This window comes from Gopherus flavomarginatus, chromosome 5, assembly GCF_025201925.1.
Source record: "Gopherus flavomarginatus isolate rGopFla2 chromosome 5, rGopFla2.mat.asm, whole genome shotgun sequence".
In the NCBI taxonomy this organism is placed as follows: domain Eukaryota; kingdom Metazoa; phylum Chordata; order Testudines; family Testudinidae; genus Gopherus; species Gopherus flavomarginatus.
The window spans coordinates 26,259,658-26,277,985 of record NC_066621.1 but is presented as its reverse complement, the minus strand read 5'-3'; the positions used below and the strand labels follow the sequence as shown (position 1 = coordinate 26,277,985).

Genomic DNA, 18,328 nt, shown 5'->3' with positions numbered 1-18,328 from the left:
TTCCTTGATGTCTCAGTTAAAAGTAACTTTGGAAACCACAACTAAGATGAAAAGTTGGCAGCTTCCATGGCTTGCCATTGAGTGGTAGAAAAGAAGTGAATATTGCATGTCTGTCTCTCCTCCAGCCTGCTGAGCAAACTGTGGTGCGTGCACACTAGGCTACATGAGGCCCCGAGGGGCAGGAGACCACCACAAAGGCACCAGAGATAACACAAAGGCAAACCAAGTGTTCTAAGGGTTGGGACTAGTAAGAACCCAAATGTTAGCCGGCTTTTCAGGCTCTCTGGGTCTGCACACAGCACTGGGCTGGCTATGCCACTATCCTGCCTCCTGCTGTCAGGAGTCAGACCAATAGTCCATCTGGTCTCCTCCATATGCAGACTGGCCTCATCAATTATCTTGCCTACTGCAATAACTGATGCTTCAAAAGAGGGTAAACTATGCCTGGGGGGTTATGTCCATTTTGGATGCACAGACACAGCAGGGGGAAGAGGATGATGTGAACCTGACCCTGAGAAATCGGTGCTGTTCCAGGGCATTGGGGTCCTACTGCCCATGTGGGACCTACAGTGGGAATAAACCCTATAATGCCTACCCCTCAGTCTGGCCCAGCATTCTAGTACTAGCGTAATGGAGCCCTGCTACCAGGAATCTCCCTTCTCCCCCGTTTGCACTTGAAGCTACATAAGCAAACGAAAGTTTCAGAACTAGGGCTGGACTGTTTTTTCCCAGGAGAAATTTCAACCAAACCAAAAATATATTTGTTTTTGTCAAAAAAATTATTTTATATATTTCTGACTTTTTAAAAAAACGAAAATATTTTGGTTTGAAATAGAAATATTTCAGGTTTTGGATAAAAATTATCTTTTTTTTCCAAAATGGACATTTTTGTGAAAATGTCTTTTGTCCAAAGAGCCATTTTCTGTTGCAATTTTTTCTCCAGTGGGGAACTCTCCATCAGCTAAATTACAATCCCATCTAGACACATGCACCCCCCACCCCCTCTGGCCCATCTCATCACCTAGTGCCCACCTCCTCCTCACCCTTTCCCACCATCCTCCGCTTCTTCTCCTGCTCTCCATGTGCTATTGTGCTGTGAACCTGCCAGCGCATTAGACTAAAGAATAAGATGTGACTCAGTCAATAGAGTCTGACATTGTGAATGCTTATCCCTAGGCACAGTACGGCCTGTCGCTGGCAGTTTGGTGACCACCCATCTCTTATTTTTAAAACGCATGAAATGTATTCAGACTGGAAGTACATTACGTTGACGCTGGTGACAACGGCAATGTGCACTCTCTCGAGGGCAGTAGAACTGTACAAGGGAGAGAACAATGGTGTTGTCTTATTTTTCGTGTGGTTTTCCCTTATTTCCATCCAACACAGGAGGCCACCACCCCCCGTGCTGTAAGCACTGCATGCCCAGGAGCCAGCCCAGAGTTTGTACTGTGACTTCCCTTTGGAATCCACTTCTAATTATAAACTATAGAGGGGCCTGATTCAGCAGCGTGCTGAGCAGCCTCCGTCCCTGCAAGGAGATCACAGCCCGGGCCTGGCTCTATCTCTCCCCCACATCGCTCCTGCAGCAGCGCGGCTCGATGTCTCTGCCAGCAGCCAGCACGTCACAGGTTAAAAGCCAGCGACGGTTCATTGGCCTAGTGCGGCACAGCCCCAGCCAATGCCTGGCCGCGGTGCGCCGGGAGCGGCTGGTGACTGGTTCGCGCCGCGCCCCCCCGGAATAACACAACCGTGATAATGCTAATAAGGCGCCTGTGCCCGTCAAGGCGGAGGAGGATCCGAGAGCTGGAAGCTTTGCAGAGCCAGGCGGGCGCGGAGCATCCAGGACTGGAGCAGCCCCCAGCCCCGCATCCAGCCGGGTCCGACCCAGGGTTGCTGCAGCGTCGGGGCTTCCCTGGCTCGCTCGCTCCCTGGGCTTCCCGGCCGGGCGCTGCCCGAGGAGCCCGGCCCCGCTCCCGGCTGCGGCGGGGGGCGATGAACGAGGCTCGGGGCGGGCAGCGCCGGCCCGGTCCCCCGGCCAGCCAGCCCCCCGCGCGGTGACAGCCTCCCCCGGCACCCGGGGCCGGCGCTCGCTGCGCCCCAGGCTCCTTGCTGCGCGGCGCCGTCCGAGGAGCGGGGCGGGGAGCTCGCTCGGCCCCGGTCCTGGGAGGCGCGAGGATGGGCTGAGCACCGCGGGGGCCTCTCCCCGGACGGGGGGACCCGCGGCCCGGCCCGCACCCGCCCTGCTCGGAGAGAGAGCGGTGGCGCCGCCTGCCCGGCCAGGGGCTCGGCGCGGCGCAAAGCAGCGAGACGGGAGGAGACGGACTCCGCAGGGCCAGGCTCCGCTCCCACTGGCCCGCCCGGCAGCGGTGATTCCTGGCGCGCTGCAGCCGGGCAGCCCCTGGCAAAGAGCAGGTGGATGCGAGCATGACTCGAGTGATTAATATTCCGGCAGCGCGCCAAGCGGTCCCCGCTCGCTGCACCAGATCCTAGCAGCCTCCGAGCCAGCACCAGCCTCGCCGCTGCACCAATGGTTCCCGGCCCTGCGGCTCTCTGCGCCTGGCACCTGGCTTTGCCTCGCTGAGCGTTACCATGTGGCTTTGGTACCTAGCACCTGGTCAATGCCTGGGGCTGAGCTGCGGGAAAGTCTGGCTCCTGGTCCTCTTGCTGCTGGGTTGCGGCCTTGCCCGGGAAGGGGGGTCGATCCTGAACTGCCCCCCAAAATGTGTGTGTGCCAGCAACATTATCAGCTGCTCCAAGCTGGGCCTGGGAGTCATCCCCACTAAGCTGCCTCGCTTCACAGCCATCCTGGACCTCAGCCACAACAACCTGACCCGTCTGCGGGCGGACTGGACCCCTACCCGCTTCCCCCACCTCCACTCCCTGCTGCTCAACCACAACGCCCTGGGCTTCATCTCCACAGAGGCCTTCTGCCACGTCCCGCACCTGCGGTACCTGGACCTTTCCTCCAACAGCATCAAGGTGCTGGAGGAGTTGCTCTTCAGCCAGCTGCAGGAGCTGGAGGTGCTGCTGCTCTACAACAACCAGATCGCCCAGATGGACCGCAGTGCTTTCGATGACATGGCCAGGCTGCAGAAACTCTACCTGAGCCAGAACCAGATCTCCCGCTTCCCCATGGAGCTGGTGAAGGACCGGGCCAAGCTGCCCGACCTGGCCCTGCTGGACCTTTCTGCCAACAAAATCAAGGGCCTGCCGGTCGCGGCCCTGAAAGGCCTCCCCGCCTGGATGAAAAACGGGCTCTACCTCCACAGCAACCCGCTGAGCTGTGACTGTGGGCTGTACGAGCTCTTCACGCACTGGCACGCACGCCAGCTCAGCTCGGTGGTGGACTTCCGGGAGGAGCTGGTGTGCAGCCTGCCCCTGGCCAAGCGCAGCGTCAGCGTCTTCACCCTCAACAGCCAGGACTCCCTCAACTGCAGCGAGTTCAAGGAGCACATGCTGGAGGCCTACCTGGGGGACACATTGACCATCAACTGCGACACCAAGGTCCGGGGCGCGACCACCAGGGAATGGGTGACCCCAAACAACAGGCGCTTCCCGGAGGAGACCGCCAACAGCACCATGACAGTGCTGAGCAATGGCAGCCTGCAGATCCGCCTCGTCCGGGTGGAGGACATGGGCACGTACACCTGCTACGCGGTCAGCCAGGCCTTCAACGAGACCCTCTATGTTGATGTGATGGTTCACAACTTCACCCAGCACGGACCTCACGACACGCTGAACACGGCCTACACCACGCTGGTTGGCTGCATCCTCAGCGTCATCCTGGTGCTCATCTACCTGTACCTGACACCGTGCCGCTGCTGCTGCCGCGGCAACGAGAAGCTGGCTGCCCAGCCGGAGGACAGCATCAACTCCTCCATGCTCAGCACCACGCCCAACCACAACCCCGAGGCGGCTGGTCGCAAGGGAAGCCTCAGCCACCTCGCGGCTTCCGGCCCCATGCAAGGCCAGAACGGCAAGGTCAAGCCCAACAGCACGCCCAAACAGCTGGCCAGGAGGGCCCAGAAGGCCCCCAGGAAAATGTCAGACCCGGACTCTGTCAGCTCTGTATTCTCGGACACGCCCATCGTAGTGTAGGTGTACAGAAGACATGGAGAGGTGGGAGTGTTGGAGAGCGAGTGGACGAGGACAGGTAGTGACCCTCCCCTAGAGGGCAGCAGGCCAGGGGGACAGGGGCTGGGCCCAGCACTGAGGTGATGGGTCTCCATACACATGGCACAATGCTGCTGCTAGGTGCTGCCTCCTGCTGTGCAGCACTGATCCTGCTATCGCCCCAATGAACATTGTCCTCCCATCAGCAGAGCCCAAGTGGCAAGCAGAGCCCGGCAGTCCACTCCCTGCAGCCACCCCCAGCCCTCGACGAGGAACTCCAGCCAGAGCTTTGCAGAGTCCCACCAAGAAATGAAACGTGCAGCGGGGATACGGCAGCAGCACCCCGCAGAGCTGGGGGTGGGGGCAGGGGGTTGCTGCGGAAAGACCCCATGCTGCAATGCTGGGGCAATCCTTCCTTACTGCTCAAGGGACAGCCCAGGTCTGTTTCTGACTACCTTGGAGCTTAACCATGCTCATCTCTGAAGTGTCGCAGCACCACAACCTTGGCCTGGATCCGCCATTTGAAGGTCACCTTCTGCTTTCATAGCTTGGCCACTGAAAGCCTTGACACCTGTTGGGGATCAGTGTGTGGGAGCAAGGTGTCTCTCTCCTGCTACCAACCAGCCTCTTGCTAGACACCCCCATTTGGAACTAAGGCAACCCAAAGATTTTCAGCTCCATCAGGATGAAAGCAGGCATTGATCCCGCCCTGGGGCCTGTAAGATGGCATGCCAGCTGCCCCTCCTGCAGCGGGAACTCTGGACACAGTGGGGCATGATCAACACCAGCTGGTCCCCCAGCGAGCTCTCTGGCTGACAGCCTAATGATCAGATTCCCATTCCTAATTACAATGATACATCAAGGCACAAGCTGGGTTTCTGGGACAGCTGTTCAGCATTGCACAACAGCAGCAACCCCTTGGCGGGCTGTGCTGTGGCTGCCAGGGAGGCACTGCGCCTCTACCCCTTCTGTACGGCACTCGTGTGGGCTGTCCCAGCGAGCTGAGGGACTGCGTGCTCCAGGGATGTTAGGAAGGGGAGCTGGTAATGGAGTCTGCTGAAGGCAGCAGGCAGAGCAGAGGAGCCCTGCAGGGAAGGGGGTTGGGAACTGTGATCAGACATAGCAGCACTTCTGAGCAGACATAGGGGGTGGGGCCCCCAAAATATGCTCCTGCTCCTTCTATATCTCCCTTAAGCCTCCCCCACCCCCATGATCCGGGTGGCTTTTCTCTCTGCCCAGCTACAAATTGATTCCATCCTATATTTCCTTTTCCCTTCTCCTTTCACCTGGGAGAGTCTGGGCCCTTCCCAGGGGATGGGGAGGGGATAGGCACAGAGAAGGAGCGAGGACAGAAGAGCAGGCTGTCCCCTTGCAGTGGTCCCTTTGCCCGCCCCCAGAGGAGAGAGACAGAGATGTGGTCTTTACATGGACAACCCAGCTCTGAGCCTGCTAGCCACAAACTCGCCCAGCACAGGCCAGCTGGAGGCAGGGTTTGGTCTATGCACCAGGTGCAGCCAGAGGACTCTGTGCTAAGCAGGTGCCACCCACAGAGGAGATAGCATCCCCCCTTTCCCTCAGACGCGGGGAGCGAAAGGGTCGGGGGGTCCCAGAGGGAGGGTGCTGCTGTACACAAGGGTAGGGGGAGCTAATCAGATGCCCCTGGCTGTCTGGGCGTTACCTTGTGGGGATCCCACCTAGCCTACAGCTGGTTCTCAAGCCATCCGTTCTCCTAGTGGCTCTCAGCTTCAGGGAGCAGGGGGTGAACAAAGGTGGGCAAGAGCAGCCCAGAAAGATTGGGGTAGAGGGAAGCCCCCACTGATCTCTCTGGCCATGAAGAGCATCATCACCAAAGAATGGCGAGCTCCATGGTAGGTCGCTGTGGACTCTCCCTGGAGCCTAGATCTCTCCATCACTGCCCCAGCTGCCACTGCCTTGGGGGCTGTCCAAGCCTGCGAGGGGCCCCAGGTGATGGCTGGCACAAGCAGGAGCGCGAGGCGACATCTCCTCCATCCCACTCATCAGCCCGAGAACGAGGCTCGGCTCCGGGACTCGTCTAAATGCTTTTCCTGGCATGTTATTGTGAAGCATGAGTCCTCCAAGAGAAGCATGCGATCCAGGTGAGACCAGCCTGCAAACCACACAGTGGGGAGCTCGGGGGGAGGGGGCAGAGCAAGGGGAGGGTGTGTGTGAAAGAGATTGTGCTGGGGGGGGAGGGGAGGAGGAAGGGGCAATTTGGCCCTGATGGGCTGGTTGTGTGTGACTGAGATTCAATCCTGGCACCTGTGGAACTACAAGGCTGCTCCCTCTCCTCCCCCTGTGCAGTCACTTCCCCTCCCCACCCCGCAAAAAAGCCCTGCTAGCTTTCAGGCTCCTTGTGAGCTCCCTGAATACCACAGCCGCCTGGGTGCTGGGCAGAGAGCGCCCCGGGCAGGCTGAGGCAGCTGCAGGAAGGTGTGTGTGTGGGGTGGGGGGAAGCAGGAAGACCTGACTCAGGGAGGTCAGTGCCCTCCACACGCCGGTTCCCATGTCTGCCTGGCCCTCCCTGGAGTGACCCGCGTACGCTGCCGCACACAGCTTCCCTCCCCCCCCCGCCCATACAATCGCATCTGTGTGTGTGGAAGGGCATCCAGCGCAGTTCACGTGCTCAGCGTGCGGATCTGTGAGCTGGTGCGTGGCTTGGCACACAGGCTCTGAGAGGCTGTGCTGTGTGCATGGAGCTATTGTGAGCGTGGAGCTCAAATGGTGCGGAGTGTCTCTGCCGGCGCGTGTCTGTCTGGGAGAGAGCAGACATGGAGAGTGAGACTGAGCATGTTGGTACCTTGCTAGGACTGTGTGCATGCCTCCGTGTGGATGAGTGCACAAGTGTGCATGGGGGTGTTGCATACCTGCGTGTGTATGGATGCATGTGTGTGCTTGAGAGCACACACAAGTGTGCATGGGTGTGTACATGCATGTGCACATTCACACCCACACACCCCATTCAAAGACCCAGCCTCCAAACACAGCTGCTCCCATCTCAGCTTGCCTGCCAGAAGCTGTGGGCACCTGTGCATGTGACAGGAAGCAAAGGGGATGAGATCCACAGCCCACTGCCCAGACCTATGGCCAGAGCTGCCAGGAGGAGCCCTGCCTAGCTCTCCAGCGGCCCCTTCGAGAGCCAAGCTGCCAGAGGGAGCTGTCCCTGGCTGGAGAGCTGCGGGCTGGGCTAGCTCATCAGTTCAGGGCCACATGGCAAGTGTGAGGCTGCTGGCTGGGCTCGTGCCTTGCACCGCCTGGCTTGTTGAGAGCCCCACTTGTGGGCCAGGAGGCAACTCAGCCCCGTGGAGAGAGCCCCATGTAGGGGCTGGGCCACCGCCAAGTTGGGAGATGCCAGGGACACCAGGGCTAGAGAACTGAAAAGCTCCCTGTGGCGCTGCTCCCGGGAACAGAAAGGCAGGGGCAGACGCAGAGAGTGGGAGCCCTGGGTTCTGTGTGCCAGCTTGTGTGCTGGGCTGTCCCACCGGCTGTGTGCTGTTGCCTTGTGAGGGGATCATGGGGCTGCGTTGCCTTAGTAGAATGTGCAGTAGGGAGCCATTGGTGACCCCCAGCAGGGCCTGATAGGCAAACGCTAGCGTGCTCAATGGTGCAACTTGCTCTTAGCGCCTCACCATGGCTCTGTGCCTTGATGGGGCCATGCAGAAGGATGCAGAAAGGAAGAAAGGACAGCTCTGCACAGTCAGATCTCCAGTGCCCTGTATCCTATTCTCCTCCCCCCGAGCTGGCCAGTCCACCAAGAGCCAGTGCCCCAGAGAGGGAAAAGGCCCAAGAGCCTATTCCCCACCCTTAAGCCAGCCAGCGTCTGTTGCATCTGACCAGAAGATCGTGTTCCCCCCAGCCTGAGCTCCAACCTCAGCAGCCCCTTGGTGAGTCGCTGTCCCACTGTGCATCATCAATCATTCCTAAGGCCTTTCCTCCCCTTAACCCTGTGCAGGCAGAAGGCTGGAAGATTCACCCACTGGCCGCACTGCTACCTGCACAGAAAGAGGGGCAACCCCCAGCCTGTGCCTGCCACACAGGGAGCACTGACAGGATCCTACTGGAAACAAGCAAATGCAGCCCACCAAGAGCCATGGGAGAGCTCTCCTCCCCCATCCCTGCCACATCCCAGGAGATGTAGCCCCCAAAAGACAGGACCGAGATCACGGCATCCAAGACTGGCCACCCTTGCACTTGCTAATCAGTGGCAGATCCTAGGTGGTGTTGAGCACCCTCAACTCCATCACCCAGCACCACGAAGGATGAGGCCCCTGATCTGGATGCCTCTCTCTGCTAGTGCCCAACAGCTGATGCTAGAGAGGCAGGACACCCCCTCCCCATGTCCAGGGGTCCACCCTGTGAGGGTATTGATGGAGGGGCACAGCCCCCCCCCCCAAGCATCCTCACAGATCTGCCTCGATACAGCGCTGATACAAGGAAAGGGTTTGGGGGCGGCCAGGAGCGGAGTGGTGATGCTGGGTCACTGCTCAGAGGAAGGAAACTGGAGAGGGAAACCCACAGGGCAGGGCTGGGGCCCCAGCATGCTGAACAGAGAGCCTGTATGCTAAAGGGGTCCCTGGCAGTGGCCAGGAGCTCCCAGGAGGGTTAAGGGAGAGCAGAGAGGGGGCAGGAGGAGCTCTGGTTCCACAGGAGGGTGTGTGTGCAGGTGTGCGTGCGGGTGTGTGCGTGCGCAGAGGGAGGTGTCCCAGTTAACTGCTGTGTCTGGGGAACCTCCAGGCTAGGTCAGAGGTGGCTGCTCTGCTCCCGCCAGGATGGGGCCAGACAGTTCCAGGCAGAGCCTGTCCACTCCTGTGCCACTCTGTGGGCTTGCAGGCCCTGTGAATGTTATTCTGCCCTGCACGGGATGCACATTCTGTTCTCCATTTCAGCCAGAGCCGCCCGGCCCGCAGAGCACATGGGCTGCAGCTCTCTCTGGTAGGCTGTGCTCTGACGCATAGACATAGGCGAAAATAAACATGTTTTAAGGTTCTGCATTCGCAGGCTCGTCTGGTTTTTCACTGGCCTGGTGAGTAATGACAGGATGTTTCTAGGCGGTGGAGAGAGGCCTGAGAGAATGGACATGCTCACCTAGACAGGGCTATGATGGGGGCTTCAGCCAGCAGGGCAGCTCTAGCATGAAGGTGGGGCAGGGGCTAGGTGCCCTAGGGCAGGTCATGGTTCCCAGCAGTGCCGCTTTGGGGCATCCCACTGTAGCCAAGGCTGTGGCTGGGAGGGAGGAAGGCCAGCAGCAGTGGGACTCCAGCCGGTACAGCCATGCGCTGCTGTAGGTGGCTCTCTAGCTCACCTTGGCAGGCACTAGGGTTTCTGCAGCACCTACATGGTCCCAGTGGGGAATGAACAATGGGAGAGATCAATGTCCACTTGGGAGCATTGGCCACCTCGGGCAGGGGAAGCTGAGGTGAATAAGCCATGCTGGGGAACCGCCAGAGGACAGTGCTGTGGGGTTATCGAGGGGGGAATGTGACCCAGCCCCAGTGGGAAGCAGTCACAAGAGTCATTCAGTGACAGCGTGGCTAGGTGTGGATGTGGCAGTCTAACGTGGCATTTGGTGATCTGGCACTGCTGGGGGCTGGTGTGGAGGATACAAACTCCATGACAATCTCCTGGTGTCAGTGACACAGGGTAACCGACCATTAAAGGTCTGACCTGGTGCCAAAGGCCCATAGGCTGAAAGGATTCACTGGGAAGAGGGGCAGACCGTCTGGCAGTTTTAACCCTTCTGCCAGGTGCTGTCTGGAGCAAAAAGGGCCGGGTTCTATTTTCTAGGGATTCCTTCTAAAGACTTAAATAGCACTGACTTCAACCCCCACCCAGAAACCTGGGAGACTGTCTGTACCCCCCTGATGCAGCCTGGGCTGCTCTGGGGGTGCTGTCTTCTGACCTGGATGGGGTGATTCGGGCAGGGAGGCTGCTGCTTTCTGTACAGCCAGAGCCACCTCAGCATTACACCAGCCGCTGTCTCGCAGCAATCTCAGCTCAGCTCTCTAGAGAAGAATCCATATCTCCAGCCCTCCCCACAGTCCTCCCCACAGACAGGCACTCTGCACGCTGCCCCACTGTCTCTCTCCCTTTAGCTTTCTGCCCTTACTGCAGTCCTGCGCAGGGTGACCCCAGGCACACTTGCTGCTGCTCTCTTGTCCTCGCATCTCCCAGAAGTGTCAGTTGCATTCTATTGCCCTCAAACTCACAACGTACATGGATTTCCACCAAAATGCTCCAAACTGCCACATAACTGAAATGCCAGCGAGGCTGGGCCCATTCAGTCCATTCCCCTTGATCTCCACTAGAGGCCAACAGAAAGCTCCCTCCCTCACGGTGCCCGTGCCCAGCCGGAGTGTGTGGGTCATTTAGGGCTGCTCTACTACTCACCAACAGGGGTCAATAGTGAGCCCTCGTCTCTCTGAGGCTTCAGGCCACAAGGTTTATTGTGGTACTTGCCTCTCGCCCCACGTGCCCTCTCCTCAAACACAGTCTCACCAGATTAAGGAGCAGAGTCGGCTGACACACACACAGGTCCCAGACACCACACTCACCACATGCACACTGCACAAACATCAACCCTGCAAACACCTCACACCCCCCAAACCGTGCACATCCCAGCCTCGTTGGTTACTGGCAGATGCCCAAGAGAGGGGCACAGAACAAGCACAGTGGCTCTGCAATCCCACCTTTCTGTCCTACCTTGTGTAAAGGTAGCTTATACACACACACACCCTTGTGCAAAGTGCAGCTCTGCCAGCCCAGAAGATCTGGTGCATAAGTGGCCTAGATGGAAGCCAATGCAGAATTTGGCCATAGGCTTGCAGAATTTAACTTGAGCCTCTAAAAGCGAAAGGCTAATGCAGCAAAGCTGATGACTGCATCATACAAGCTGAGAGCTGTGCCTGCCAGAGGGCTGGACATGCCTGGGTGGGGGCTGGGAGCATGATGCACGGAAGGACCCCGCTGCGTCTGTCTGCACATTTCTGAGCAGGCTGTGCATTCATCACATAGGTGCCAACAGGCCCGTCAGGGTAAGTGTTCCCCTTTCCCACTGAGCTGACAGGAGCGATTGATCTGAGCTGACAGCAGCTCAACCCATTCAAAGGGTAGCTCGTGGCTGGGAGACGCCAGCGGCTCAGGAGACAGCGTGTGGCGCTGGAAGGTAAAATCTTTTCCAGTCATTTATGCCGAGAAATGTCAAAGGCGATGGAGTCGCTGGTGCAGACTGATGGGAGCATTGTGTATGGAGAAAACACTGCAGTCTGCTGGGACACATGCTTTAGCCAGACCCCTCTGTACACTGCAGCTAACCACGGCTCTGTGGCCATTCCGGCAGCGCTGGGGCCAGCTTGTTCCCCTGGATGTCACCTCAATGACCGCCGCACTGGACACACCGTTTGTTTGTGGGTCTGTGCACGAGGGGAGCTCTGAAACCTGGCTTCCATCCCTGCCACTTTGGGAGGTTATTCCCCAGCCTAATGGCTCTCCACCATTTAGAGATTTCTTGTAATACTCTGCTTTTTTCATTTCCTCCAGGCCCTCCTAGCAATTCCCCAATGTGTCTCTGCTTCCTTGATGTTTAGCCCATGCAAATACCTGCAGCATGGTGTCATGTCTCCCTCAGGGCCTGATTCGCAGAGATGCAGCGTGCTCACAACTCCAGCGGAAGCTAATGGGAACTGATGGCAAATCAAGCTCTTAGCCAAGCTAGATCTGTTTAGCTCCTTCCATTCTCACCGTGAGAAAACCCTTCCAGCCCTCTGCTCATTTCTTTGGCTTTTCTCTGAATTTCTCCCCGATATGCTGACAGTTTTCTAGTAGTGAGGTGCCCAGTGCTGACCCCTGGCCCTCAGGCTCTGTGTGTGCACGTGACTGTGAGGCTGCCTACTCTAGATGTGAACCCTGATCTGTTAGGGGACAGGGTGGGTCCCTCCACCAGCTCAGTCATAAGGATGTGTCCCAGAGAAGAACAGACGGTGCCAGCTGCTTTTTAAACCCTGCCCTGACCGTCACGACTTTTTTGGCAAAACCGGGCATTTATCTCGTTTGCTCTTGCCAAGTTGATCAGTTGACAAGAGCGAACAGGACAAATGCCCAGTTTTGCCAAAAAAGTGAGATGCAGAGGAATGTGCAGGGGGTGGGGAGTTAGTGGCAATGCCAGGTCTGTGCCACGGGGGAGGCAGGGCTCGAGTGAGCAGTGCTGCCAGCCATATGGGGGTGAGGGGACTTAAGTGAGCGACGCAGGCCAACCCTGCTTGGGGAGAGGGCTCGGGCCATTCCCACATGGGGCCCTATTTTCCCTTGGGGAACTATGGTCACCTAGAGCTGCTAGGAACTGGCAGGAAGAGCAGGTGCAGGGGAAAGCCAGCAGTGGGGGACTGGGAAGAGAATGCATCCCCACATGGGGACAGTCACACCTGGGCACGTTCACCCTCTGAAAAGAGCAAGTTCAGCCCCTGCCAATTCCCTGTCATTTACTAAGGTGGAACCCCCTGCCTCCCCTCCCCCTCCCCCTCCTCAGGTGAGCCTTGGAGAAAGATGGGGCTGACAGGCAGAGCATCAGCCACATCCGCCCCCTGAGAGCCCTGAGCTAGTAAGAACATAACATAAGAACATAAGAACGGCCGTACCGGGTCAGACCAAAGGTCCATCTAGCCCAGTATCCTGTCTACCGACAGTGGCCAATGCCAGGTGCCCCAGAGGGAGTGAAGCTAACAGGCAATGATCAAGTGATCTCTCTCCTGCCATCCATCTCCATCCTCTGATGAACAGAGGCTAGGGACACCATTCCTTACCCATCCTGGCTAATAGCCATTTATGGACTTAGCCACCATGAATTTATCTAGTTCTCTTTTAAACACTGTTATAGTCCTAGCCTTCACAACCTCCTCAGGTAAGGAGTTCCACAAGTTGACTGTGTGCTGTGTGAAGAAGAACTTCCTTTTATTTGTTTTAAACCTGCTACCTATTAATTTCATTTGGTGACCCCTAGTTCTTGTATTATGGGAATAAGTAAATAACTTTTCCTGATCCACTTTCTCTACATCACTCATGATTTTATATACCTCTATCATATCTCCCCTTAGTCTCCTCTTTTCCAAGCTGAAAAGTCCTAGCCTCTTTAATCTTTCCTCGTATGGGACCCTCTCTATACCCCTAATCATTTTAGTTGCCCTTTTCTGAATCTTTTCTAGTGCTAGAATATCTTTTTTGAGGTGAGGACACCACATCTGTACACAGTATTCGAGATGTGGGCATACCATGGATTTATATAAGGGCAATAATATATTCTCAGTCTTATTCTCTCCCCTTTTTAATGATTCCTAATGTCTTGTTTGCTTTTTTGACTGCCTCTGCACACTGTGTGGACATCTTCAGAGAACTATCCATGATTACGCCAAGATCTTTTTCCTGACTCGTTGTAGCTAAATTAGCCCCCATCATATTGTATGTATAGTTGGGGTTATTTTTTCCAATGTGCATTACTTTACATTTATCCACATTAAATTTCATTTGCCATTTTGTTGCCCAATCACTTAGTTTTGTGAGATCTTTTTGAAGTTCTTCACAATCTGCTTTGGTCTTAACTATCTTGAGCAGTTTAGTATCATCTGCAAACTTTGCCACCTCACTGTTTACCCCTTTCTCCAGATCAGTCTTGCCCAATGCCATGGTACACAGGCTTCCAGATTTAGAAATGAGCCCCCTGTCTGGCTGTGGCTCAGAGGGGAGTCCCAGGAACCTTCCAAATCATCCAGCCCACATGCAATCAGATTTTTCACATCTATAGCCTCTGACTCGGCTAGCCACAATTGCTCCTCACAGCTATCCAGCAGGAGAGGGAAGTCATATTATCCCTATTTAATAGACAGGAGCATTACGGCACCAGGACATGAAGTGGCCAATTTCTCACAGGGCGGTGGTGGAAAAGCCAGGAATAAAACCCAGGAGACCTCACTTCCAATCACTTGGCCCTTCTCTTTCCAGGACTGGGAATAGAACCCAGGGGTCCTAACCCCCAGTCCTTCTGCTCTAATCATTAGCCAACATCTGCTACCTTCCACCCCCTCCTGTGTTAAAGCAGAGCCTGTGCTATGAAAGCAGCTCTCCCTATGGCAGCTCCACACCTAGCATCCTCTCCACCAAGCCCCTGGAGTCGATACATTATCAGGCTTCTCCAGAGACCCTTCAAGCAAAGAGAGAGATGTTGCTGAACGACGCAAACTAGACACATTGGGCTCCTTCCGCCTGGCCCTGGCAGCCGAACACTATTATAGCCATTACAGCACCCAGAAGCCTGCGGGGGCACAAACAGAAAGACAAAGGCCATGCCCCAAAGATGGAGCTCTCCAATGAGCAGCATCCCCATCCCATGGCTGCTGGAATAACTATCTGTGCCCTGCCTGCTAATACAGTCAGCGCTCAAGCCAGGTAACAGTTCTACCTTTGGAGACTAACGCTGGGTTTGCACCCCTCGCACCTATTTCCAGGTGTGGTGCATTTGCAACTTGGTGGCATGGGAGCTGCAGGATCTGGAGCCCATGGGGCCAATGCTGCGTGGTGGCTTGGGTGCAGCATGGTGATACAGCTGCTTTGGAGGAGCACAGACCTCCCTTTCCTTGCTACGGCTCATGGCAAGGTTCTGAGCCTCTCTCTCCAGAATGCCAGCCAAATCCTGGGCAGCAGCAGTGCTGATCTTGGGGCACCCCGGAGAGCTAAGGGCCCTGTGTGAGCTGCTCTGTGGGGTGGATGAATAGGTAGGCAGCATTGTATCCCTGCTGCAGAAATCCACTCGGCTCTGGCAGGTATTAGAAGGGCTTTGCGCCAGCCCCATATGAAGGGGATAATACCTTTTAGCAATGATATTAATGCCTAATTTATCCTCTCTGGGCAAGGATTTTATGCTGCTGCTGCTCCTGCAGGCCCAGTAGGCGCTGCAGAGGTTCCCATTTCCCTTCCTCTTGGAAACTAAAAAGCATCTTCCCTTCCCTATGGCCTGCGGTCAGAAAAGGGCAATAGATACTATTCTGTGCTGGGTTTTTTCTCTCTGTCACAGCCATGATTGCTTCCGAAGCAGCAGCTGGGGAGAGGGGGCAGCCCTGGCTAAGCAGCCTGCCTTCCTGCAGGGCCTAGGACTAAAATTAGCCACCGACATGGGGCTTCCCTCCACCAAACAGAGGTGTCACAATGTCACTGCACCAGCAATGTCTCTTGGGATGATATTACCTGAGCCCCACGAATGACTTCGGAGCCAGGCACACAGGACTAGGATCGCTGCCCCCACACGGCCCCAGTGCATGCGCATGCAGACACGCAGAGCCAGAAGGAGCCCAGTAGCTCATTTCTCTCCCTTCTCCAGCATTTCAGGGGACTTCTGGCATCCTCTGGCTTTCAGATGGACCCAGACCAAAGCCCAGGCCACCATGCTTTGCATGGGTTCTGCCTCAAATCGCAGCCTTCCCCAAACCTTGGGCCTCAAGGTAGGCAACCCTGGCTCTCACTGATTTTGGCTGGATCTGGGGGTGCCCAGCCACAGAGAGACAGGTCCCCTGGCACGCAGGGGCGTCAGCTTGGGCCCCATGGCTTAGAAATGGTGGCCTGTGTATTCAGTGACCCTGCTGGGGTCAGGCACCCACGTGGGACAGGCGGCCCCAGGGGAGGTTAGCAGAAGGCAAGGCCAGAGGAAGGAGTGCAGAGGAGTTGAAGCCTCTAGGCACACATCAGGAGAGGAGCTGTTCCAGGCTTAAGTGGGAGGTGGGAAACCAACTGCAGAGTGCAAGGGGGACAGGGGCAGAGAAGGGCATGCAGGGGGCAACTGGAGGAGGCACCTGGGCAGGGGAGGATGCCACGGAGAGCCTGGGAGGCCAGGGTGAGGAGCTGGAGCTGACGTGGAAGGAGGTACGGGTGAGGCCCAAAACTGATGATGTGATACGGTGGGAGCGGCAGGGCAGGACGGGCATGTGAAGGGAGAAGAGGAGGCTGCAGTAGTCCAGGTGGGAGGTGGAGATGGCCTGGAGAAGGCTTTGGCGGTATAGGTGGGGTGGATTTGGGAGCCCAGGTGTGGTGGGGAAGGAGCCAAGTGAGAGGATGCCTGTGACTGTGCAGTGGCAGGCTTGCCTGGCAGGTAGGGCTGCAGCCCAAATGCCTGGCATAAGACGCTGACCTGTTATAGCAGCCATCCACTCACGAGGCAGGAGCAAGCCATGGCAGAGACAGTGGGAGGCTGGGGGCAGATGTGCAAAGCTGACTCCTGCAGAGTTGGATTGTGCCCGTGCCATCTCGTCCACTTTGCCCCCCAGCACAGAAGTGGCTCGAGGCTCTGCCATGCCATCAAGGAGCCCTCACTGCACTGAATTTGAGCCCAGGAGAAGTTACATTGCTCAGGACCTGTGCTGAATGCACCCCCACCACCCACCCCCTGCACCCGATGCTGCTCTGGCCTAATCATGCACCTGGCAGATCTGCCCTGAGCAGGATGTGGTTTGCTGCAGAATCCTGATTAACTACATGGCAGCGCATCACCCCCAAAGCTCCCCATTCACAAGGTACTTCTGGTTGGAGGCCTGAGGCTGCTCGGGGCAGTGATAGGATGCTGGGTGGATCAGCACCAGGCAAGACACCCCACCCCACATGGGGATTACTAGAGACCCTGGCCCCACGTTAATGAACTGCTGATGAGTGGCTGCCAAGCTGCGCCTGCCCTACTGCAGAGTGAGGCCTAAGGGAAGGCCTGTGCCATGTCTCCCCAACCTCACCCCTCCCATCCATCCTCTGCCTTGTGCTCTGAAGACTAGTGCAGCAGGTGTGCAAACAGCTTGAGCTCCCTGCAGCACCAGACCGTAACCCCCACGCAGCCTCTGCTCACAAGAGCTCTGGAATACAGCAGCCCCACCCCCAAAGGTCCTCCAGCATCAGGGGCTGCAGAATTTCCCCCGGTGACGATATAACACGAAGAAAAGCCAGGCCACCTCGATGACACCGCAGCCGCTAGCACAGGCTCTCACTACTGCTTCCCCTACAGACGCTCCCACATTTCTCCTGCCCAGAGATCCCCTCCACACACTCTAATTGTCTGGCTGGACCAGCAAGCTGGTGTCTGGCTCTGTGCTGGAGCTCCTGGGGCAGTTCTGTTCTCAGAATATCCAGGCGCCCTCCCAAGCTAGGAAGCAGACACCAGCTGCTGCAGCTTGAGAGAGAATGGGATGTAGGGGGACAGCGGGGAGGGAGAACCCCTGGAGTTTCCTCTGTTAGGAATTCCCCTCCCAGCACTCCAGGCAACCCTCCCCTTTGGTGACCAAGTCCCTGGCCCATTGTCTTGTTTCCTAGGAAACTTGTCTGGAGCTTCCCCCCACCCAACCTACTTCTGCTCCTGCTCCTGCTCTGCCTGTATATCAACAAGCCTCTGCTCCCAGCCTGAAGTGCGCAGCACACCAGAGCTGTCACAGACATAACATCATCTGGCAGCAACACCACCTTCATCCTCGCTGGGGTTTCATCCTCCTGGATGGGAGACTTGAAAGGATGCTGTCAGCTAGGTGCAGGCGCCACGCTTAGATGTGGGGGGTGGAGGAGAGATAAATAGAAAAGAGAACAGTTTGCAAAACCCAACACAGAGACATCTCTGCACCAGCTCACTCTAGGGAAGAAACCGATGTAAACATCTCCCCCAGGGCTGAGCACCCAGCAAGAATGTGGAGGTGAAACTGATCAGCCCAGATTCAGTGTCTGTGCTGAGTGATCAAGGCTGATTCATAGATTCCAAGGCCAGAAGCAACCGTTGGGATCATCTAGTCTGACACGCTGTGTTACACAGGGCAGAGAACTGGCCCAGAATCATTCCTAGGGCAGAGCTTGAGAAAAACATCCCATCTTGATTTACAAATGGTCAGTGATGGAGCATCCATCGTGACGATTGGTCAGTTGTTCCAATGGTTAATCACCCTCCCTGTTAAAAATGTACACCTGTCCCCCCTCTGAATTTCTCTAGCTTTAACTTCCAATCAATGGATCCTGTCAGACCTTTCTCTGCTGGACTGAAGAAGCCTTTTTAAAATATTTGTTACCTTCTCTTTGTTAAGCTAAATAGATTGTGCTCCTGGAGTCTATCACTCTAAGGCAGGTTTTCTAATCCTTTTGTCATTCTCACGGCTCTTCTCTGACCCCTCTCTTCTTGAATTCAGGACACCGGACCTGGACA

The 18,328-nt window shown here is 56.5% G+C and overlaps 1 protein-coding gene across 2 annotated transcripts; it reads left to right on the top strand.

Annotated features, from left to right (window-relative positions):
* The first annotated feature begins 2,268 nt into the window (after positions 1-2,268).
* On the top strand, positions 2,269-18,328 carry AMIGO1 (adhesion molecule with Ig like domain 1). 2 transcript variants are annotated; one of them, XM_050956263.1, is made up of 2 exons: positions 2,269-6,230; positions 18,312-18,328. In XM_050956263.1, exon 1 carries the CDS (start codon positions 2,590-2,592, stop codon positions 4,096-4,098), a length of 1,509 nt encoding a protein of 502 aa, XP_050812220.1. In that variant the 5' UTR covers positions 2,269-2,589; the 3' UTR covers positions 4,099-6,230; positions 18,312-18,328. The 2 variants fall into 2 exon arrangements, with proteins under 2 accessions (XP_050812220.1, XP_050812219.1); XM_050956262.1 differs by lacking the exon at positions 18,312-18,328 and adding an exon at positions 8,084-9,122.